General features: G+C 49.5%; 2 protein-coding genes across 5 annotated transcripts in view; one reads left to right on the forward strand and one right to left on the reverse strand.

Annotated features, from left to right (window-relative positions):
* The window catches only part of Pde6 (phosphodiesterase 6), a 160033-nt gene extending 137934 nt beyond the window's left edge, over nt 1–22099 (forward strand). Inside the window, exons 14-26 of one of the 2 annotated variants that reach the window (XM_071689238.1) lie at nt 1038–1175; nt 1934–2036; nt 2438–2564; nt 4245–4350; nt 5282–5425; nt 7377–7556; nt 8347–8500; nt 8994–9139; nt 15149–15232; nt 15829–15985; nt 16958–17025; nt 17840–18046; nt 18477–22099. In XM_071689238.1, coding sequence (XP_071545339.1) covers nt 1038–1175; nt 1934–2036; nt 2438–2564; nt 4245–4350; nt 5282–5425; nt 7377–7556; nt 8347–8500; nt 8994–9139; nt 15149–15232; nt 15829–15985; nt 16958–17025; nt 17840–18046; nt 18477–18554 — 1692 coding nt within the window. In that variant the 3' untranslated portion in view covers nt 18555–22099. Of the gene's footprint in view, nt 1–1037; nt 1176–1933; nt 2037–2437; nt 2565–4244; nt 4351–5281; nt 5426–7376; nt 7576–8346; nt 8501–8993; nt 9140–15148; nt 15233–15828; nt 15986–16957; nt 17026–17839; nt 18047–18476 lie in introns of those variants that run through there. The other variant, XM_071689239.1, reaches the window with a different exon arrangement.
* The window catches only part of LOC139763286 (uncharacterized), a 407190-nt gene that overhangs the window by 297974 nt on the left and 83989 nt on the right, over nt 1–25227 (reverse strand). The window lies entirely within an intron of this gene.

The following is a 25227-nucleotide window of genomic DNA, read 5'->3' on the forward strand; positions in this document are numbered from 1 at the left end:
TTTCTTTCCGGCGGTGCGGGGGCATTATTCACGAACTTACCCTCAAGTTCCAGATGAACGGCGGGAAGTTGGGGAAGTCTGGCGGAGGAGGGTAAAGCCGTCTGGTGGTGTCGGCTATCCGAACACCTTCACCATCACGGCACCACCCTTGCCTGACCACCACCAAGCTGTCGAACCCCTCGACCACAGCGCCACTCACCTGAACCTTCTAGGTCAGGTCAAAGGCCAGGTCATCTTAACCAAAAGGTCGAATCACCGTATTCAAGGAGTAAATAAGGGTGTGAGGCGAACTTCACGTAATCATATGTGATTTTAACTGTTGTTCAAATAAGAAATATGACATTAAAGGACAGACGGCAGTGCTATTCATCTATGATATCATTCCGTTACAACCGTCGCTTTGAGAAATGTAACAGTGTCAGACATTTTACAAGACATGAGACGTATACGATAATCCTGTTCTTCTAACATAACTTTCACACTAATAAACAGTCAGTTAAACAATACATAAAGCGACAGATGGCAGCGGTAAACCTGTCCTTGGCTGTCATGGATGACACATGGCCACCTGTATCATCGACTGCCAGCGATCGGCTCACCTTCAGGGGAGACTGTAGGGAGTTCTGGAACTGTAGCACTAATTTATACTCTCTCTCTCTCTCTCTCTCTCTCTCTCTCTCTCTCTCTCTCTCTCTCTCTCTCTCTCACCAGGTCTGAGGAGCTTAGCTTCATACATAATTTGGAAGTCGTTTTTCGTTTAGCATAAGAAGCTTTGGGTGCCATCTCGGAATACGATCCTGCGTAGCTGGCTACACGTGATGTCAGAAACAAATCACACACACACACACACACACACACACACACACAGTTCCCATTATTACCAGTCCTCAAAAAGACGTTGTTCCCCATCACAGTAATACTAAGGCTGAAGAACACAGGTACTGGGCCTCCACAGTTGCAATCCACAACTCCTCGGGTCTTATCCTTGCAGTCTACTAATCCTTACGACCCAGTAATCCTCGTGTCTCCTCCTCCAGACGGTGAACATCAGCGACGTGCTGGAGTGGCTGGGAGCGCCCCTGAAGGATGGCGGGCTTGTCACCCACAGTGTCCTCACCATCCCCATCTTCAACTCCTCCAGGCGGATCCTGGGTGTGGCCCAGATGATCAACAAGGTAGGATGACCCCCAGTTGTTTACCGTTGTTTACTGCACTCAAGGAACATGTGTGTACTGTTGACCCCCTATCGGCCAACTGACTGTAATAGCCGCTGGAATACAGAGGCAGCAGCTTGAGTAAATTCCTTCAACATGGTCCCTGGTTCAGGTATAAACAAGTTCTACGAAATACATTTTACTTTTACATGAATTTCAACGAGCAACAAGTGTGAGCTGGGCTGAGTGGTGCACCACACGAGAGTCTAAGTACCCACTCCTGCCATGCTCGAGAACCTCACTAACTTGGACCTTTTCACGTCAGAGTATGTGCATTTCTGAAGGTAAAAGGCAGGTGTTAAAATGTCTGTACTTCATCATATCATTCTAAATCTGTGTGTGTATATATATATATATATATATATATATATATATATATATATATATATATATATACATTGCCCGCGGCAGTCACGTATGACCCACATTTCAGATATAATGCCATCAAATATTTTCCTAAATTCGACAACAGTGATGTGAGTTTCGTCAAGTGTGATACGTCGTACATTACTTGATGAGGAACTTGTGTATATAGCTTGACGTAAGGTGTGTACCGAGTTTAGTAACAATCAAAAGGAAAATCTTTAACACAACCACACAAGTTTACGCCAAGCTTCTCAACCCCAACCCCAGGAGGACAGCCTCCACATGTTAACCTCCCTCTACCCTCCCACAGGATAGCGCCCTCCACATGTTAACCTCACTCCTCCCTCCCACAGGAGAGCGGCCTCCACTTCACAGATCACGACATCAACACCTTCGAAGCCTTCGCCATCTTCTGCGGCCTGGGCATCCAGAACACTCAGGTGTACGAGAAGGCCTGTGAGTACCAGCCCACCACACCCTGGTGATGGCTTGTCTGTATCACATTCCTCACCACAAACGCGTCTGTGAGAAGGTCTGTGAGTACTCACAAGCCTGGTCACTACTTGAATCTAACTCCCTCACCACACACACAGCCATTATACTGAGCTAATAATCATATTCTTCATGGATTATAATCTATATTACACTCATATAATCAGTGTTATCATAAGTGTTATCAGATCAACTCTAATCCATCAACGCCGTATGGTTTCGGATGCTTCAGTGTCACACTATCTGTAACTCATGGTGTGAGGGGGGTAGTACATATGTATGAGAGCATGAGGTCACCACCACCCCTGAGATAATGAGGACCGGTAGTGTGAGTGGCACGAGTGACATGTGGTTGGTGTCAACAGGTCGGCTGATGGCCCGGCAGCAGGTGGCACTGGAGTGCCTCAGTTACCACGCCACCGCCTCGCAGGACGACACAGACAGACTCCGCACCACAGAGATCCCCACGGCAGAGGACTTCGACCTGTATAAGTAAGGCTCCTCCACCAGTCGTGCACGACCTACTCACTCATGTTCTCGGTGGCCTGCTCACTGGTGCTCTCCTCAGCTACTGCTCACTGCTGAGCAGGTTCTTACAACCGCCGTGCTGGTCCTGTTCCCTTCTGGGTGGCTTTTCTAGTAACGATCGGGAAGGCTCAGTTTCTACGATGTAGTCTACATAACTTGTAGGTGGGTTAGCATGGTACGACTGCAGGACACAACCTGAGTGTGGAACGTGTCACATGCGTAGAGTTATTTGGGTCAGCCACTTCCATCATCCTGATCTACCACCATAATGATGTTTGACACTTGAAGGCACTCAACCATCACCATCACCATCAAGATGGTGATGGTGCTGGTTGACGACTCACATCAACAGGATGGTGCTGGTGCTGGTTGTACGTCAACAGGATGTTTGTGGTGTCCCGCCACTCCTGTCCAAAAAAGCTGGTTTTTTTCTCTCCCAGGCGAACAAGAGAAGAGGTTACCTCACAGATGACTCACATCCCAGTTATCTACACAAGTTTCATCAAACGGTAAAACATTTTCCTAAAACACATTATAATGGTCACCAAACTGTATGATAATCATATAATCTACATCACACAGACCTTAATCAAATTAACGGAAGGACAAATACCTGATCGTGACTCAAACGAAATTTTTAAAGTCAATCTTATCAAGTTATCAGACACGGTCGAAGCTCACCTAACCAAAGTGAGACGTGTGTACCTTCCTCAAGTTAATGGTTCATTATCTGGAATGTGTGAAGCGTAGGAAAATAAAGGTTAATCATTGATCTTTTTTATGAAAACGTCATCTAAACACTCAATACTACTCACACACGATTATATATGTGGACTCCCATCAAAACATCATCTACAAACTCAAAATTGTCTACATAAAATGGTAAATATTTCGACTTGCAAGTTTAGAGGGATCGTCAGGTTGTTTTCATTAAGGTTACTGAACCATAACAGTTTGGTTTCCCGGAGTGATCAAACAGCGAGCAACATGAATCATTAAACACCCGCCCAGTTAGCGTCTCCCAGGCGCCCCATCTTCACGTATGAAGAGCCAATTATATTTACCTTCCATTAAAATGCGACCAGTTTACCTAATGAGGAGTTTACGGCCGGCAAGTAATTTCTGACTTCATATAGACTGTGGTGAGGGGTCGCCTACACCTTTCTGGCGCTGAAGGAGGGGGACCCACAGCCCTGTCTCCCCTGCCCAGGGCGGCCGCCAGGACTAGGGGGGGTCCTGATGAAGTCCTCAAAGGGCCACACACACACACACACACACACACACACACACACACACACACTACAAACGTAACGGCATGGGTGTAATAGGATTCGAAAAAGGAAAGGAAAAGAATCAAAGTAGAAGGAAAGGGAGGACGCAAATAAGAGATACAACCAGGTTGTGGTCAGTGGTGGAGGCTGTTCATCACCAATCATAACATGAGGGTAATTCTTGTCAGTGACCAACCCAATGTCATCTTCAGTTTCCCATCTACGTGTACGTCATCACTTCTCCGTCTTACCCTATCCGTCCCTCACTGACCCTCTTCCTCATGACGTTCTTCCCTTCCTTTCTCCCACCCTCACTCACCTTGCCCTCCCCTGCCCCACCCAACATACTCACACACACCTTCCCTCCCCACAGCTTTGACTTCTGTGAGTCGGGCCTGACGGACGACGAGACGTGCAAGTGTGTCATCCGCATGTTCATGAACCTTGACCTCCTCGGTCGCTTCCACATACCCTACGAGGTGAGGCTGTGTGTGTGTGTGTGTGTGTGTGTGTGTGTGTGTGTGTGATCTCTTATAACAAATGTAATCATAAACTTCTACAACCTAAGGTGACCTCACTAAGTGTGTCTCTGACCCACAGGTGCGGCACTGTAAGTGGTCAGTAGGATTCCGGTGTTCGCAGGTACATGAATATACAACAGGTGTTTAAGTTGTATGTAGTGATGTCTGAATCCACAGGTGTATATAATAGAATTCCGAGGCGTCGTCGTTTGTAATCGAAGATGTGTGGGATCATGCACTCTTCTGTCTTTCCTCGTTCACTCGCCCGTCTACCTTCCTCTGGCCAGTCTGTCTCCGTGACTGTGGATGGATCAATCTCTCCTCTTGTTGTACTAACAGGTCTGTTTTTACCGCCCTGCCCTGTCTGTTAGTCTCCGCTCTGTCCCTAATTAGGATATCGTCTTGTCCAGGGATACCCAACTATCAACTGTTCCAGTCTGACCTCGAAACATGACCCACGCCAGAGCGTTACCTCTCTTTCCTTCTCCTACAGATATTACTTTGGGTGTGTTTCCTCCATTTGCCCCATTTTGAGAAGCAGGTCTTCCACTTCCTCCGACACTCTTGGATAATGTTTGCCTTCTCCCTCTATATCTGTGTGTCCCTGTCACCATATCTGACTGTTTAATGTTAGCCTTGGCTTCCATGACAACTCCCCAGGACTCAGGTCTTCAGTATTTAAATATTCATATGACGAGCCTCACAACTGGAGGAGGCCGGACAGTCACGGGTGTCTACCGCCCTACAGGTGTTGTCGGTGACGGAGGCTGGTGTGTTGCAGGTGTTGTGCCGGTGGCCATGACGGGTGTGTTGTGACCTTACACCTGTGTTGCAGGTGTTGTGCCGGTGGCCATGACGGGTGTGTTGTGACCATACACCTGTGTTGCAGGTGTTGTGCCGGTGGCTGCTGAGCGTGAAGAAGAACTACCGGCTGGTGAAGTACCACAACTGGAGGCATGCTGTCACCGTCGCTCAGACCATGTTCGCCATGCTCAAGACTGGCAAGATGGAACGCTTCATGACCGACCTAGAGGTTAGACACACACACACACACACACACACACACACACACACACACACACACACACACACCTGGGATCAAAACCTGTCTAGGGTTCGAAACATGGTCGCGGTAGCCGGTCCACAGTCCATCCAGCTGTTCATCCTCCGTTAAGAACTGGTCGATAAAATGGGTGCTTGGCATAGGCAAGTGTGTGTGTGTGTGTGTGTGTGTGTGTGTGTGTGTGTGTGTGTGTGTGTGTGTGTGTGTGTGTGTGTGTGTGTGTGTAGGAGTAAAGTGTACATTCATACAATTTTAGAAGACGGGGGCAACATGGGTGTAAAAGTCTCTTCTCTTAACAAACACCAAAAGCAATCACAGACTCAAGTTGTCATTTCACTTCACAATATATTTGGCTATCAATCCTTACTTTCCAGTCATAAGACACTTGTGAATCATGACCAGACCAGAGTTCACTCAAAGCTACCTAACTACTGCTAACATTACTTCACGTTTTCTAACGATGCCAATCACGTTTATGAATTTTCATCATCTGTTGTAACGTTATGTATGGAATGTATGCTGGCGGGTGGGGTACACGGCAGGTGTGGATAACAAAAAAAAAGTGTGGCAGGCATATGGTACGGGTGTAGGTAGAGATGTGACGGAAGACCTGCCTCGAGGAAATTCATTCATGCATACAATGATTATAGTTATATACCATAACAACAACAACAACAACAACAACAACAACATGGAGAAAAAAAGATGATGAATGAAAGCAGTGATGATGGCGTTAGCTTCCCAGAACCTCGATGGTGTACAATGCAGTATTCAGGACACACACGGCAGCAGCAAGTGCTCCGGCCCTCTACTCCGTCCCACCAACACAGCCTTCGTTAACACTGATCTCGGTGACTCACAGAGAAATTAATAGCAGTCAATTATCTCTTATTTACGACCAAGAGGAAAATACTTGTGTACAGTGTCAACAGATGCTGCAGGTGGCGAATATATTCATATCTGCTTGAAGACCCTTAGTTAATATGGAAGATAGTGTGTAGGCTCTTGGCAGACGTGGGTGGAGAGACATTGTAAATCTCTGGTCATGATGAAGTGTGAGCAGACATGCAGAAACACTAGGGTCTGCATGGATGCACCTGTGCTGCTCAGCCTCACGATGAATGCTGACCAAAAACCAACGCCTCCTTCAGCCTCCTCGTGGCAGTAATCAAACGGCGTATCAATATCAATCCACTAAACCAGTACAGAGAAAGCGTGGTCAGGTCTGGTCCAGTATGAACGAGACCATTCAACTTCATCGTGCTCTCTCTTTCATGGCAATATTTTACGACGTGTTTCCTGGCTAACCATAAACACATCCACTGCACGAGGAGTTTATGTTGCAGAGTTGGGCTTTGCTTTAAGCTGCATGTTAAGTTAACTTATGTTAAATTTACTATTAAATTACATTAAGTACGACTATTTTTTGTTCAATTCTGAGCAACGTGATCAATGTGACTATCATGAGATATCTTCCAAGTGACACACAGGTCTGGGGATAACACAATATCTGTTCAACTCGATATCAAACCACACTCCTACGTCTCAATCTACTCGTCCATCTGTACGCTTCACTGTTCACAAGCTGCTTCCAGCTGTAGCTGATACAACAGCTGAGCGAGCCCCAGCACGACCCCCTCCTCCAGGTGGCCACGCTACATCTACCATCTAACAATCACAATCTCTCTCTCTCTCTCTCTCTCTCTCTCTCTCTCTCTCTCTCTCTCTCTCTCTCTCTCTCTCTCTCTATCTATCTATCTATCTATCTACCTACCTGTGTGTGTGTGTGTGTGTGTGTGTGTGTGTGTGTGTGTGTGTGCGAACACAGTACTTCCTGACACACCACCTTTCCCCTCACACCACGCAACACCTCCTGCACTCCTGGTGATTCACGTGGCACATCCTACCTTACTACCGGCAGATGCTGGGCCTGCTGGTGGCCTGCCTGTGTCACGACCTGGACCACAGGGGCACCAACAACAGCTTCCAGACCAAGACGGACAGCCCGCTGGCCATCCTGTACTCCACCTCCACCATGGAGCACCACCACTTTGACCAGTGCGTCATGATCCTCTCCCAGGACTCCAACAACATATTCCAGGTGGCTCAGACCGGGACACGTACGTCCATCTTGACGAACACACGATTAATAACCTTTAACCAAACCCAAAATACGAGTTATAACTTAGTACACCTGCGTACTGATACAGATTAAAGTAACGTAAACATCTGATGAGGATAAATATATATATATGTGTGTATGTATGTAGACTTTTTCTTAGAGTTACGACAGAAACAATGTAATCTAACCGAGCTACTCCAGTCATCTGAGACATTCCTCACTAACAGATTTTCTTCCTTAAAAAAGAAGAAAAAAATACTCGTAAATCATCATTAATGGTAAAAACACGACTCTCAGGTCCCCTCCCTTCATCACTGTCCTGATGAGTCCCTCAGCTCTCCCTCGAACACGCCACAATCACTGTTTCTACTAATCTCTCAGGTCCTCCCCTCCCTCCCTTGGTGTCTCCCAAGTCCCCACGGATCACCTCCTCCCATCAAACAACTCCTGGGTGCATCCTCATCACTTCACTCTGCATATGACCCATTACGAACCTTTATAACCAACGCTTGCTCTCTAACAGCCCCCATTAGTCCCCCTGTCTAGCTCTCGAACAACCTCTGTGCACCTCTACTGACTCTAACAACCTTCCACAGCCCTTTCTGATCCTCCTCTCTCTAACAACATCTCAGATCCCCTCTTCACCCTCCTACCTCTCTAACAACCTTTCCCCAGCTTTCTAACAAACTCTCAGGTCCCCCCCCCCCTCCCCCTTAAGCCTTCCCGCCCCTACGTAACAACCAGTCTGACGGAGGTGTTCTGTGGCCAGTCGCTGTCCCCGGAGGACTACCGTCGGGTCATGACGCTGCTGGAGAACGCCATCCTCAGCACGGACATGGCCATGTACTTCAAGAAGAAGAACACCTTCCTGGAACTCTCCGACAACGGCGAGTTCGACTGGCAGAGCGAGGGGAAGAAGCAGCGTGAGTACAGGTTGTATTTGAGTACAGGTTTTACTTTGAGTACAGAGGAAGTGTTAGAACATGGGCACAACAACAACATCTGTTAACTGGAGTGTCTTCTTTCATCTGACCCCCTCTACATGTTATCATGTCATACATGTTATCCGTTGGTATGGTCCAACCTGACGTACAGTGACCAAGAACTATTGACGTCCCGTTTATCCGATACATAGATTCAGTCACATTTAAACTGACACACCTGCTTTAATTCATACTTTTTGTAACTCCTTCGGTTACACCGGCACGACCCTCGAGCAAGACGGTACGACCTTTGAGTACGATGGCCCCCCACAAGGTCAGGTCAAAAGCCAGGCTATCATACCAAAGGATCGATACCGTCAAGCTCACGAGGTCCGATCACCTGTGTTGTCCCCCGACGACCTGGGATGACCTCGTGTGCCCGGTAGTACCGTCCCTGGCATGACCTGGGCTGACCTGGTGTGGCTTCCGGCAGTGTTGTGCGGGATGATGATGACGGCGTGCGACGTGTCGGCCATCGCCAAGCCCTGGGAGGAGCAGCACAAGACGGCCAAGCTGGTGGCCGACGAGTTCTTCGAGCAGGGCGATCTAGAGCGCCTGCAGCTGAACGAGCAGCCCGTGGTGAGTAGGCTAACCCCTCCCCACCCAGTGGTGGTGGTCAGGAACCCCCCACAACCCCACCGTGGTGACGAACCCCCAACCCCATCGTTACCATGACACCTCCGGGAGGTGACGATGGTCACCCCGTTACGATCCGTTACCAGGATGTTCCCCAGAACATCGATCTAACATCAGATGTTTGGGTAACGAAGAGTAACAAAGAAGCGTAACTAATCCAGTGTAGCGATCATGTTCATGATTAAGTGACCCCATGATCCCATGGTGACCCCCGGGCACAGCTGGTATGTCCTGCCCGTGTTATCACTGCTGCCCGACCCAGCCCCAGCTGAGGTTTACCGCCGGGAAGTTTTCACAGGGTTCCAAGAAGGCTGGTGGCGTGGCGTGGCGTGGCGGGGCGTGGCGGGGCGGGGCGGGGCGCGGTACTGGCGACCCTGGGAAACCCAACAGCTTGAAAAACAAACATCTATTTCCCGAGACGCTTAGAACAACAACCACTCGAACCTTACTGTACGACCCCTGTGCACGACGATGCGACCACTGAGCACGACATGACGACCCTTGAACACGACACCACGACCTCTGAACATGAAAATACGATCTCTGTGTATAACATCCGGGCCTCTGACCACGTCGTCATACCCAGGGTCGTACCGTAGAGGTGAAGGGGTTAGTGTACGGCAACAAAGCCAGCGCAAACGTAACATGACGACCTCACAGCGGTAGTGCCATGTTAGGATGGCCATACCCAACGGTGGCGACCTACACCGGTCATTACACATGCCTCCCCAACGTGGCCTCTTCCCACCGCCGTCATTACCTTCACCAATCCTTGGAGCTCACCCAAGCCACAGGGGAGGAGGGTGTGCCGGCGTTTCCCCGGATCACATGTCTAATGGGGTGAGGTGACACCCTTCATGTCACGCCGCACCCTGACCCCCCCGGCCTGGGTATCGTGTAAAGTGCCGCCAGGCTCAACTTGGAGCTTAACTCTCGCTCTATGTACGGCTCGTGGTGGCACGCCCCACACTGACGACTCATTAATATATTCCTTTATGTTTACCTTCTTCATTATGTCGTATATGTTATGTATGTCAATCAGTCTCTCATATGTATATATAATCTAAAGAGAGAGAGAGAGAGAGAGAGAGAGAGAGAGAGAGAGAGAGAGAGAGAGAGAGAGAGAGAGAGAGAAGCAAACTACAAATCCGGATAGAGACAAGGGGGACAGATAAGGTTGTTCAGCACACATCCGAGGATGATGTAAAGATTGACCTGTGAGGGAGCAGGGTGCTCGTCCCTGCCCAGGGTGGGGTCATGCAGTCAGGCGGACACACACACACACACACACACACACACGTACATTACCCCGTCTCACCACTCGTGCTCCACAGACATCCTGCTACAATCAGCGACTTACATCTAGCAGAGGGACACTTTGTGTTGCTGGGAAAAACATTCCCCTCAGGAAGACCTGCAACATCCCTGGTGTCACGAGGTGGAGGAGGGGAGCGCTCCGTCGTCGCCCAGGTGATGATGCATCAGGCGACCCCCAGGGGCTGTGGGATGTGTCGTGTTGCCCCTGAAAACCCAGGCAGGAGACGCGTACATCCCAGCGGCGCCAGGGTCGTCGTGAGCGCTGGGGGAGGTTCAGATTTTCCTCCTCAACACACACACACACACACACACACACACACACCGCAACAATTATGCAAATATTCATAAGTTTTCTCATCTTAAATACATTTTCTGTGCCTCTCAGAACGACCCACATCGTCCTCTTTAGAAAACTGCTTAAAATATGGAAGATATAATTTGCATTTCTCTATCTCACAGCTCATTAAAACAACTGTTCTTCTCATTAACTGTGCAGCAATTATGAAGCAAGAAACACCGTCATTATACTAGTGGTAGTGGGGTGTACACCACACTGGCTTCTCTATCAACTTGTGTTTCTTCTGAACACACGCGTCACGACTCACAACTTCCCGACTGTTATGTTCGGGAATACCCTGATGTGATGTACAACACTGGCCACTTGTCTCACGACACCCCACACTCTCAGACGTCCGCCACCATCTGCCGCTGGCCACCAACACGCCCAGGGCCACCACTCACCCCACACAACCAGGGCCACCACTCGCCCCACACAACCAGGGCCACCACGCGCCCCACACGACCAGGGCCACCACGCGCCCCACACAACCAGGGCCACCACTCACCCCACGCAACCAGGGCCACCACTCGCCCCACGCAACCAGGGCCACCACTCACCCCACACAACTAGGGCCAGCAAACACCCCTAATAACCATAGCCATCGCGTGACTGATATTTCTGTTGGTATTATGTAAGATCCCGGTTTTGTAAACATCAGATAGTCCGCTCTCGTCCGGTAACCGGATCCCGGCCCAGCCGGACCGCGTATGTGCTGCCTCCTACTGGCCGGAGCCTCGAAGCTCCACCAGGGGCTCTGCAGGACCACGCACACGGAAGGACGAAGGAGAACCCAGGGTCTGCAGGTGGACGTAAAGCTAAAGCATGAGTGACACTGGGTAGCCCAGAAATCTGTATTTCTGAGAAAGGCATTTTCATCCCCTCAGTAACAAAGGCCAACATTCTGTTCTAAATCTTAAAGGTATAAAGCTCTTTACATTCTTCCTGTTCCATCCAAGTGGCCCCTGCTACGCGTACGTACAAAACAACTTCATCAAACTCAAAAAAAAGATACTCGAAAATCAGTAATGATTTGTATATTTCAGGTTTTGATCCAAGAGCTTGCCACTTTCAACTTCATATGGCACGACACAGCCGGAGGAAGATGTCCTGGTGTAGTGGGTGTTGGTTGGCTGATGTAGACCAGACTCCTGCATTACCTACAACCTAGCCATCCCTCCTGTGTTACTGACTCGGCCCATCCTAATCTAGCCTTTCTATAACCCAGCCTTCACTGCTATGTTGTTCTGACTCACCTTATCCGGGTTGTCATCTTAACTCAGGCGTCACCTGTCGACCATCCGGGGTCATCATCTGCCGGTGGGGCGTCGCGGTCCACAAGGGGTTCTCTTTCCTGACGAAAATCTCATCCAAACAACCAAGTCCTCGAAGGACGCGAGTCCTGAGCTCATCCAAACAACCAAGTCCTCGAAGGACGCGAGTCCTGAGCTCATCCAAACAACCAAGTCCTCGAAGGACGCGAGTCCTGGGCTTAGGGTAAGGCCAACAGGATAAGGACTCACGGAGAAAGCGGCTGACTACTGACGGTGAGAGTGATGGCCCCTCTACTTCGCCTTCCCTGAGACAACGAAAATCCCTCGCCACACCTCGGGCATTAGGCCGTCGTGTTCCCCTCGCCACGATAAAAACTGCCTGATGTAGCTTAGATCCTCTCCATTACTGTCCTAATGTGTCATGGTCGTTGTGAGTAATAAGTATCTCGCTGTTTATTTTCTAATTATCTGAGGAATGATGGATATAACTGAGGTTGTCAGTGCCTGCGAACAAGATACCAAACCAAGATTGCAGACACGACACCACAGAGCCAGGACGGCCCCTACACACACACACACACACACACACACACACACACACACAGCGCAGACGCCATATCCGTACCACGTAAACATGATACTGAACCGCAAAGCTATTCCGCATGTCGGATGCCAAGCGCATAGAGGCGGGCCGGCCACAACAACCCCTCCTGCACAACCTACTCTCTTCCGCCTGACTCATCCACTAATTATCAACTGCGACAATGTCAGAGAGAGAGAGAGAGAGAGAGAGAGAGAGAGAGAGAGAGAGAGAGAGAGAGAGAGAGAGAGAGAGAGAGTTTACATCAGCGTCTCGTATACTGTCATATCTATGAATATTCCTTTATTTACGAACGGTTTACTCTAACGTGAAAATTTGATGGTAATTCTAAAACGTATTCGAGTTGCTTTTCCATGATCCGCTTTTTTTTTTTTTTTGACAGTTACATACAGCACGTTAAGAGCCCGAGCTGCCTCACCTGGTCATGTTCCAGACACCTCACCTGTCCAAGTCTGGAGTGACACAGTGGGATCACTCTGCTTCATTATCACTGTATTATGAATGTACTTTGCCGTTATAATGGCACGAATGACGCGGGTCAGGGAGGAACTGGTGAAGATGGGGAGAGATGAGTGACGGAGAAAGAGACCTCTGTGAGCGAGGCGAGGGAGGGAGCTATGGCAAGAGCTGTGGTACAGGAGGGGTGAGGAGAACAGTGAGGAGCGTGGCGCCTGGGGAGGTAAGAGGGAGCTGGGGAAAGATCACTAACACCGTGACGCCTGGGGAAGGGATAGGGTGCTGGGGTGTGGAGATCAATGAGGAACAAGGTCCCTGGCGAGGGTAGATGTAGAAGGAGCTAGGGTGTGGCGAGCACGGCGCCTGGGGATGGGCAGATCCTACGGTCCTAGGTAAACACTGGACCCCTCACTGTTTACATAGGAATCAAGTGACACAGTACACACTGCATCCTTACACACACACACACACACACACACACACACACACACACACACACACACACACACACACATGGACCACCCAGGTGTAGCGGTTAGCGCTAGTGACCGTCACGCATGCTCGGGCCGCCTGGGATCACACGTTCGAATCCTGGTCGCAGAAGACCGTACACAGTCCACCTAGCTGTTCACCCTCCCCTGAGGATTAGTCAACAGCATGGGTACCTGGCGTAGGCTAGGGAGTGTATGTGCATACATACAAAAGAATCAAGACATGGAACACACACACACACACACACACACACACACACACACACACAAGGCTCGCCTGTGTGAGTAAACACACCAGCACTCGTACGACCTGCGCCAGCACGACCGCCAGACGCCACCATCACGACCCAGCATCACGACTTCTCCCACGACCCAGCATCACGACTTCTCCCAGCACACACGTCCCCGCGAGGCACGACACACAACACTACCATGAGAGAACACAAACTGTGGGGGCACAACTGCTGGGGAGGCACGAGTGTGTTCCATACTGACGATGAGGAAGGCATTGTGGCGGGCGGGTCCAGCCATGACTGCACTGGCGAGGAGAGCATCGCTGGAGGCCTGGGCAGGTGAGTCAGGCTCGACACTGCATGACTGGCACCAGCGTTGTTAGCCTCCAGCAGCGCCACCAGCACCAGCAGAGCCGTGCACTTCCTGTAGGTTGACGTGCATCATCATCTTGTGCTCCGAGGACAAATAGATGGAAGAAGTTGTACATAATAATGTTTAGGTTTGATGATAAGAAGTGTTAAGTGAGGCAACTTGTCTCGAGAGAAAGTCACAACACAGTTGGGTTGTGGTCTACAAGACGAGTGTGTGTGTGCGTCACAAGACACTCCTGTGTGTTAGTCTACAGTATAAGAGAAAATATCTAAATGAATATCCTTAGAGTAAAATCATTACGCGCTTTACCAAATCCCTCCCATACACTGACCTCACATCACAGTCCTCCCGTCATGCACAACTACCTTTCATCTCCTCCCACATGTGCCCGGCACTCACGTACACTCTCCACCCACGTACACCCTCCACCCATGTACACCCTCCACCCACGTACACCCTCCACCCATGTACACCCTCCACCCACGTACACCCTCCACCCATGTACACCCTCCACCCACGTACACCCTCCACCCATGTACACCCTCCACCCACGTACACCCTCCACCCATGTACACCCTCCACCCATGTACACCCTCCACACATGTACACCCTCCACCCATGTACACCCTCCACCCATGTACACCCTCCACACACGTACACCCTCCACCCATGTACACCCTCCACACACGTACACCCTCCACACACGAGACCATGTTTTCTCGCATCATCATTTCACAGGAACTTCCCAAGATTAGCATACACCTAACAGCCATAAATACTACCTACACCCACTTATGGCCCATCTAACATCCAACTAATGTCCATGTACTCTCTCAAAGCCCACCCACGTAAACCATGTACTCTTCCCAGGCAATGATGGACCGAGAGAAGAAAGACGAACTGCCTAAAATGCAGGTTGGGTTCATCGAAGTTATCTGCCTACCTTTATATAAGGTAAGAACCTCAAGGTTTTGCTCCCCTCCTGACACCGCCCTGATACCGCTGCTTCTGCGTAAAGTGAACATATCTTGTTATTTCTGCTACTTCTGCTGCCACTGCTACACCTTAGGATCTGTTTTGCATGCTCCTGCATCTGTTGCTTGATCCTATTACTTCTCCTTCCTCCTCTTTCTTCTGCTACTGTTTCGCGATTCTCCTGCTGACGATTGCCGTTCCTGATACTGCTACTGCTACGTGCTACTACTACCTGCCTATTTCCTCTTCGCACTTGGTGATCCTCCTGCTGTTGTATTACTACTGATACTGTCCAGCCTCGGTCCTCTGCTGCTTGATCCTGCTCCTGCTCGTTACTAGACAGCGGTTTTGCTACTTGGTGTTGTTACTTAATACTTCGGCTACGTAATCTTGTTCCAACTACTGTTACCTGACACCACTTCTGCAGCTAACCAAAGCATAACCAGACATGTAGAGAGAGAAAGCAGGTCATTAACAAAGCACACAATAATCACTGTCTCCTTTTTCGCATGAGCCAGACCTTGTGGTGTGTACGACCCAGCCTTGGTAACGTGGGGCGTTCCCTCCCTGCACAGGCGCTGTCGGAGTCGTTCCCGTGGGTGAAGCCGCTGCACGACGGCTGCGCACGCAACCACGAGCAGTGGAAGCGTCTGGCCGAGCAGGTGGACATGGGCCTCACCTGGATCGACCATGAGTACATCGAGAGACCAGTCGAGAGGAATAATCTGGACGGTACGTTTGGTACTCATGAAACTAGTACAGCGGCGGCACCAGGTACTAGTCCAGGGTAGGTAGTGGTCCACTAGCGGCAGTAGGTAGTGGCCCACTAGCGGCAGTAGGTAGTGGCCCATTAGCGGCAGTAGGTAGTGGTCCAGGGACCAGAGTAGGTACAGATCCAGGAGAACATTCAGCTAACACCAGGATGACGTTATGTTCCTCATGTACCGGATGAGGTTCTTCAGGGAACTGTTCTTCGACAAGATGGTTCTTCCTTGTACACCTCCGCAAACCCATGGTTCACTCCTGGGGAACTGGTCCGTTCCGCATGACCGGGTGCCTTGGTCAGGATCATGTAGCGCGCTTGTAAACCTTCCCCCAAGTCATGGATCCCTCCCTGGGAACTGGTCCGCTCTTTAAGACCTGGTTCCTTCCTCAAGACCTGGACCACTTGGGTTACCGTCCGTCACTGTTAAGGACAGACAGATCATATACACAACGGTGTAAGTCACTCCTGCCATCTTTGTACCTAAGAGGAAACTGTTGAGATTTTCCCAATATGTACAAGTGAGTATCCGTTTATATAAAGACGTAAGTATGTATGTATGTATGTAAGTATGTATGTATGTATGTATGTATGTATGTATGTATGTATGTATGTATGTATGTATGTATGTACCATCGAAATCAGAGTCAAGGCCATTGGTCAGTTACTTCCGGCTCTCCCAACAAGGTATTCCAACTGGGTTCACTTAAACATGTTAAAAGAAATTCTTTGTTTTGCTTGGGAGAGATTTAAGCTCGGGCTGCGCGTCAGGAAGCAAAACTCTATAAGTGTTAAACCAATTTGACCCCAGTGTTTGGAGAGAGAGAGAGAGAGAGAGAGAGAGAGAGAGAGAGAGAGAGAGAGAGAGAGAGAGAGAGAGAGAATAACATGGAAGTCATGTTTCTCAGCAGACCAGTAACGTGGCGTTGTTATCTTTCCAGTGCTCAGTAAGATCACCCTAAACCCCAAGCCACACGCGTCCCAGGGTCCGTCAGGATCACCCAATAAGGTAAGCGACACCCAGCAGGTACATGAGGTAGGCCAAGCTGCTCTGATGATGAAGTGCACCCGTTCATGCAGGCAAAGACTTCAGGTCAGCCATGCAAGCTCGGGTGAGCCATGCTTTTCTTAAAGTAGTGTTGCCAATATTACAGCTACTAAAGCTGGCCAGTGTAACCTCGTCTGTAAGGTACAGCTACAGACGTATTCCAAGATCTCGATGATGATACAGATATGGAACACACGTGGCTCCTCAACACAGTAACAGAGGCACCATCCATCCCTCGCTGTACACAGTGAACTATGCTTTGCTTAACTCGGCCAGTCTCCTTCCTAAACGAACAAGCAACAACACAACCGTCACATACAACCCTCGCCCAGTCTGCCGGGGGTACAACATGAAGACATCAATAATACATCTCGGTCAGACTCTCCCTCCCACACCCCACACTCCTCAGCAAGAGCCTCACCAAACATCTGTACTGTCTTACCCACACCTGGCCAAACCCTTCCTCCTCCCTTCCTAACCACCCAATTAAAACGAAAACTGACCTCTGACCTCACCCAGCACTGTGAGGCCCCACCCTCATAAACCACGATGGTTGAGGGCCAGGAAACGTGGTCGTTCCTCACGGGTTTATTACTACCCCACACACACACACACACACACACACACACACACACACACACACACACACACACGTGGACGTCTCCGTAGGAACACTTACGACGGTCATGTGTACATAGCGCCTTATGTAGGAATATACGTGTACACGAGGAGCCAGGTTTATGTAAGTATGGTAACATTATGATACATGTTGCAGGCGGAAGGCGAGCGCGGGCGTGGGCGCCTCGGCCTGAGTTCGGCCCTGCGGGGGGCGCGGGCGCTGAAGGGTGGCGGGAAGCGGCGATCGGTGGAGAAGCGTCTGGACCGCGTCATGGACTCCTCCACTGACCAGAGGCCCACACGTATGTCCCCCAAGGACGAGGTGGCTGCCTCCTCCGCTCCGGTCTCCCGCCAGGCCTCACAGGTACGACCGCCACATGTGGACGGGTGTGAAGCTAACAGGTAAGCGAAGGACTTGTTCCACTCCTTCAGTAAAGAGAGGGACTTATGACTCCTACATACCAGAGCTGCGAGCCACCCGCCTTAAAGTGACCACAAACACTGGACAGTTTCTCTACAACGAACATCATTGCCTGTCAAGCACCACGGGCTCACCCTCTGAAACACGTGCAGCCGGCAGCATGACCAGCCAAACACTAACACAACACCAGGCACAGGGTCTATGACAGACCTAAACAATATATTCCTTAATGTCGAATGTCTTAGGATGACAACATTTTTAAACTACGATGAGAATATTCACATCAACAATCTCAAATTTTGGGTAACATGATAACTGGTACATTACTTCTGTCCACACACTCAGCAAAGTAACGCTCGCTCTTGTGTTGCAGGAGGAGGGTAGTGGACGGGCCAGGCCACACGGCAAGGCCTGTAACAAACTACGGAGCAGGCTGTGTGTCCTGCTGTGACGTCACCCCAACAGTGCCTCCTTCTAGGTTCCCCAGTCCACCTGGCGGCCACTCACACTCGCCCACACCATCCTCCCCCCCAAGCTACTCCAACTATACCAGTCCTTTTATCACGGCCTAGACAACACAACAATTAGCGACTGGCTTTGTTTTATGGCGTTCTAAGAAGTGATACTAGAATTAACGTCAAAAATTATATATATATATATATATATATATATATATATATATATATATATATATATATATATATATATATATATACGTGGCAATGCTACAGAGGAGGCACTAGGAACAGTAGGATGCAGTCGGGAGGCTGTCTTCCTCTTCTCGAGGCTGTAAGGCCACCTTCAGCTTTCCCACTTTTTTGTTTTCCAATTCTGAGCAGCAATAACAAACCGGATGTTCTGTCTCGGTCGTCCTTTACGGTGGAATCCTCTTCAGGACGGAAGAAAACGAAGGGCGGGCAAGGTCCTGTGCTGTATGAGTCCGTCCTTCCGGAGTTGTGTTACCGGGCGTGGCACGGTGGAGACTCACTCGTGGTGGACAACTCATAAAGACAATCACCGACAACTGCTGGATCACAAGAAATACGTCTTGGAAAATCGCAGAAAACGTCTGAGACACTGGTGTGGGTTGAGTCCTGACACCTGTGGTGGTCTCAAGACGTCCATCAAACCTCGTATGACTACCTGGCTGGCGGTCCAAAATGAAGGAAAAAAAAAAAGGTCTTGAAAAACACCTTGTGAAGTCAAAGACTCTACCTACCTACGCCCCCCGAGAGGATGGCTTACGTCAGCGGTTTCTCTCCGTGCAGGCATGAAGGAAAACGTGGGACCGTCGACCCCCTCTGCGCCGCTGCTGCTGCCGCTGCTCTGGAAGCGCAAGAGGACAGCTGGTGGCACTGTGATTTCACAAACCGAGGATCCTTATTTTTGTGTGATAATCAGTTGAAAGCGGACGTCCTCTCTATCGCCACTCACTCGAACACTCTCTTGCTTTAGGGGTAAGAACGTGGCGGCGGTGGTAGTGTCCAGCCATCGTGGTGTATGTTGTTCCGTCTCCCAGAGTGGTAATGCCTATCTAGAGAGTTATAATAAAAGATGTAGATAAACTTACTGTTAAGTGTAGTAACAAATCAAAGGTCTTCAGTGTACTCTACGGACTTTTAAAGAGGGCGTGATCGGAGTACCACTTTTTTCCTTTTCTATGTGTGCCACAAACAGCTCTTCTTCTGGTATGATCACACGTCTTCACCTGCATCTAGTGGCATGGGTATTCATCTTAATCGAAAGTGATTAATTTAACAGAGAACATCACTACACAACTCATTCTTGGCTACATACCGACACACCCTCATCCCAACCATCTGCCGACACACTCAGCTTTATCGTCACCACATGACAACATGTACTGACCTTTCCTTTCACAATTCCCCTCTAACTAAACGCTTCCAGCACCTCAACTGCGTAGCCGAAGAGGCATCGCCACAGCCCGACCTGTCCACTCTCACAGGCTACACAAGGGCAGTGCGTGGCGACCTTCTCAGATTTCTGTCACATGAAACGAACTTCAGATCATCAGATTCATCAATATTAACATAGTCAGTAACCTCTCCTTATGCATCATGCATTTCACATCTCTACTAACTCCTACCTCAGAGTCAGTTCCGTGGCTAGAGGGGGCCATCATTGGTTGCAACCACGGCTCAAAAACGAAAATGAAATCCCCCCTCAAAACACTAGAAACCTTCCCTCCTCCTTCCCCCCTCACTACGGTGTTCATCTTTTCCTCTTACCAGCGGCGACCTGTGTAATATGACCGTACACGTCATGTCTACGTTATCAAGGTCTCTCCTGTTACCGGCTGCTCCAGGGAGAAAATGTAACATCTTGATCTGTTACTCCTCACTGGCTTCTCTGCCACTTCCACTGAATGTCATTCTGTCCACGTTAACCATACACACACACACACACACACACACACACACACACACACACACACACACACACACACACACACACACACACACACACACACACACACACACTTCTAGGGCAACACTGAGTGTACATTTCCTCCCATAACACATGAGCAGTAATCACTTACTCCTACCAGGTGAGACTCCTACACACAGGCCGGGGAGCAGCAACACTACACACTACCTCAAGTTAGGTGTAGTCTTGACCATTCTCATCAAGACATTAAGTACACTTACACGATGCTGGACACTCCCATACTCTTGTGACCCATCACACACCTGTTCATACATAAGCCATATGTATACACATCTATACACACCAGTAGCCACAGCTTAATCAGGATCTCTCTATGCTCCTACAGTCCCTCACACACACACACACACACACGTACACCTACGAGTACTTATATTTTCTTAAGTTCCAGTTTTGCTCAATATGGTCTTCAATACTTTCCTAAAACTGTCTTTCCAAATCAAATGCTGTAACAATATTCGTACCTTAAATACTGGAGACGTGTTTTTCAGTGATATTGTTCTCAAAAGGAATTTGTGTGTATTTCAAAGACAAATGTTTTAGGGATATGCTTTTTCAGTACATAGGCTTTATTAGGGGTACGTACTTGATCACGTCCAAATAAGTGCAACAAGATACGTACACCTTAGGCACCAGTGGGAGTAGAGGCCGTGTTCTCTGGACCCTTTCTTGTGACAAACATCAATCGTCTTTACTGATGTGTTCATCCTCGTGTTCTGTTCAGGATATCAATATGTGAACAGTCTTATCATCCATACTTCTACTGTGTTCACCACGCAACAGCTGGGACTCGTCTACCTACACTTTACCACTGTCTGTGTATATCTGAACTTCGTAAACTTCCAGTCGCTGACCGAGTCACCCTGGGTATCCCAGTTTACAAGCAGTCTACCACCAACAGGTCCTTAGTTCTAAGCAAGGCTCCGAGTTCTCTCATTTCTCAACAGTTATCTTATGTTCTTAGAACTTCCTGTAGCTGCATAATGAAGGGTAGTAAACCACTGATTCTACAGAGGCACTTACGTATCCTGTATACCCTGACGATGTACTCACCGTTAACGGATGCACTCAGAGTGTCAGCCACATACCTGTCATGTGAAGCGTCTCAGTGTTCGAAGACTTAAGATGCCCCAGTCTATTGGTAACATCCTAATATGTAAAACTACGTCAGCAGCTTAACCTCTCGGTCTACATCGTGTAGTCCTTAAGTACGACGGTAGGACCCTCGAGCACGACGGTATGACCCTTAAGCACACCGGCACAACCCTGCAGCACGACGGTGCCATCGTTGAGCACGACAGTACGAGTCGTGTGCAGGATGGCCTTACAGCCCAGCTCAAAGCTCGAGGTACCAAACCTGAGGGTGGTACCTTCGTGCTCGAAGGTCAAACAAACCGTCGAACTCAAGGATCGCATCGTCCTGCTCAGGCACGGATCGTACCGTCGTGATCAAGGATCGTACCGTCGTGATCAAGGACCGTACCGTCGTGATCAAGGATCGTACCGTCGTGATCAAGGACCGCATCGTCCTGCTCAGGCACGGATCGTACCGTCGTGATCAAGGATCGTACCGTCGTGATCAAGGACCGTACCGTCGTGATCAAGGATCGTACCGTCGTGATCAAGGATCGTACCGTCGTGATCAAGGATCGTACCGTCGTGATCAAGGACCGTACCGTCGTGATCAAGGACCGTACCGTCGTGATCAAGGATCGTACCGTCGTGATCAAGGATCGTACCGTCGTGATCAAGGATCGTACCGTCGTGATCAAGGATCGTACCGTCGTGATCAAGGATCGTACCGTCGTGATCAAGGACCGCATCGTCCTGCTCAGGCACGGATCGTACCGTCGTGATCAAGGATCGTACCGTCGTGATCAAGGACCGTACCGTCGTGATCAAGGATCGTACCGTCGTGATCAAGGATCGTACCGTCGTGATCAAGGATCGTACCGTCGTGATCAAGGATCGTACCGTCGTGATCAAGGATCGTACCGTCGTGATCAAGGACCGTACCGTCGTGATCAAGGACCGTACCGTCGTGATCAAGGATCGTACCGTCGTGATCAAGGACCGTACCGTCGTGATCAAGGATCGTACCGTCGTGATCAAGGATCGTACCGTCGTGATCAAGGATCGTACCGTCGTGATCAAGGATCGTACCGTCGTGATCAAGGACCGTACCGTCGTGATCAAGGATCGTACCGTCGTGATCAAGGATCGTACCGTCGTGATCAAGGATCGTACCGTCGTGATCAAGGATCGTACCGTCGTGATCAAGGATCGTACCGTCGTGATCAAGGATCGTACCGTCGTGATCAAGGATCGTACCGTCGTGATCAAGGACCGTACCGTCGTGATCAAGGATCGTACCGTCGTGATCAAGGATCGTACCGTCGTGATCAAGGATCGTACCGTCGTGATCAAGGATCGTACCGTCGTGATCAAGGATCGTACCGTCGTGATCAAGGATCGTACCGTCGTGATCAAGGATCGTACCGTCGTGATCAAGGATCGTACCGTCGTGATCAAAAGGTACGAGAATCATACCAAAACACTTGTAAGCGTCCGTCCTAATCAGTGTGTTTCGGCAAACCATCTAAGATGATCTTCAATAACAAAGATATAATATCTTTAGACAAAAAGAAGAACAATCCTCCTCTTCTAAGGTTTAAGTCACAACAAAGTGTGTATGGCAGTCAGGCTCGTACCTTGCCCCAGGATTCAGAGAACACCTCTCCAGCGTTATGTGATGAATCGTTTACTGTAATTTAATCTAAATTTTGTCAACAGAGTTGGAGGTGATGGGATAATACACGAAAAGCATGCAAGCAATTCCTGAGTGCATCTGAGGATCATGAGTGCGTCCTGAGTGTATACAGGCAAGTCAAGTGTGTCGCAAAGGAACTAAAGTTGTGTCAGTTAGTGTGTGTGTATGGATGTGAAGGTGCCACATCCGGCCCTTCCTTAGACAAGTCTCTTCCTGCTACGAGAATCAAAACATAGTGAGCGCTTTCAGTTAAAATCAAAGTTATAATATCAATATAAGAGTGAGCGTTGAGGTCCGAACACACATGGATGTTCGGTTCCTTCAATAATCAACACGAAAAAGTACAATTGTTTCTGATCAAACTGGCTGTAATAAGGTTGGTGTTTATGGCCTCAGTGTGACTGTGACAGGTGAGTGTAACGCCGTGTTACTGGCAGTGTTACAGTAGGGGCCCACTGGTTGTACAGGTGCCTGACGGAATGTGGGTGTTAACAACCGTAACAGAGGCTGTCCAACCAGGTTGTGAGACGTACAGCCACGAAAGGGGCCGTTACGAGAAGATGTAACGGTGTCAAACTAATCGTGGAGGTGGACCAGTAAATATACAAGCGTTACACCCTTGCTGGAGGTGCCCAGACGGCGGTGGAAGGGCCGCAAACTCGAACTCGATCTGCCCGGCCAGACGATGAGGCACTCGGCGGGCGGAGCGTCTCGTCGGTACACAAGATGTCCTACCAGCAGTAATGACCTCCCTGTTGTACCACACCAGCCGCAGGCTGTACCTTTGTCATCGCTTCCCCCTTCTCGCTCTGACAACCGTCACGTGGTCTAGCAGCCACGCCTCATCCAAGTATGATGAATACGACATGAAACTGACAATAAGGTCGACGTCATATCTGACCTTACCAGGGTACGTGCTAACTCGACCTTCCTGTACCAGAGAGTGAATTCTGACAGCTGACCCCTCCTGACCACATATCACCTACCCCTTTCATGACCCCCCACAAGAGCGGTCTCTACCAGTGACCGCAGGGTACTGTTGACGGTACTCACACAGCACGACGGCCAAGCTCCTCAGCCAGTCTCAGCAGCAGGAACTGACGAGCTAAGCTTATTGCGAGCAGCCTTTCGGAGACATACTCTCACAGCAACGCCTCGACTGAACGGCGGCGAAAGACAGCAACTCCTGTGGCTGTTGTGATGTCATCGATGCTTTTGCTTGGGGTCTGAAAGCACCCCGTAACCAGCAAGAGTTCTCGCTGGTGTGTACGCATTACCATTAGACCAACTAACACGTCGACCAAATATGTATGTTCCTTTACGCAAGTTGCGACGCTCCACAGATGACCATCAGGGATCAACGACTCCTGACAGGAAGTGATGGTGCCCCTGCTGCTCGTCCACAAGAACCAAAATGATAACACAGATGTCGCTAATGGCAACACAGGCTGGTCCTACAGTTTTACCAGTGGCCAATACTTACACTGGTGGGTCATGCCTCAGTCGGGTTGTACTAGTGGGCACGGTGCAACAGTGGTCAGCAGCAGGCAGTCCCCCACGTACTGCTGTGGTTCACACTCATTTACGATATCTCTTAATAGGGGCGGCACTTACAGCAATGGGTGGCACCTCGTATTAGTAAGAGGCACATACAGTAATGGGTGGCGCCTTACACCAGTGGGCGGTCCATGAAGCCTGCGGGTGGTATCAGTCAACAGTGGGCGGTACGTGACACCCCTTTACGTCAATGGGCGGTCCCTCACATCAGTGGGTGGCACGTGACACCAGTGGGCGGCCATACACCAGTCACCCTCACATAGGCCTGACCCCAGCCCTAACATTCCTTTAATTTACTAATAAACTTCTAAAGATCATTGTTTGTTTGTTT

This window comes from Panulirus ornatus, chromosome 46 (genome assembly GCF_036320965.1).
Source record: "Panulirus ornatus isolate Po-2019 chromosome 46, ASM3632096v1, whole genome shotgun sequence".
Classification (NCBI taxonomy): Eukaryota; Metazoa; Arthropoda; class Malacostraca; order Decapoda; family Palinuridae; genus Panulirus; species Panulirus ornatus.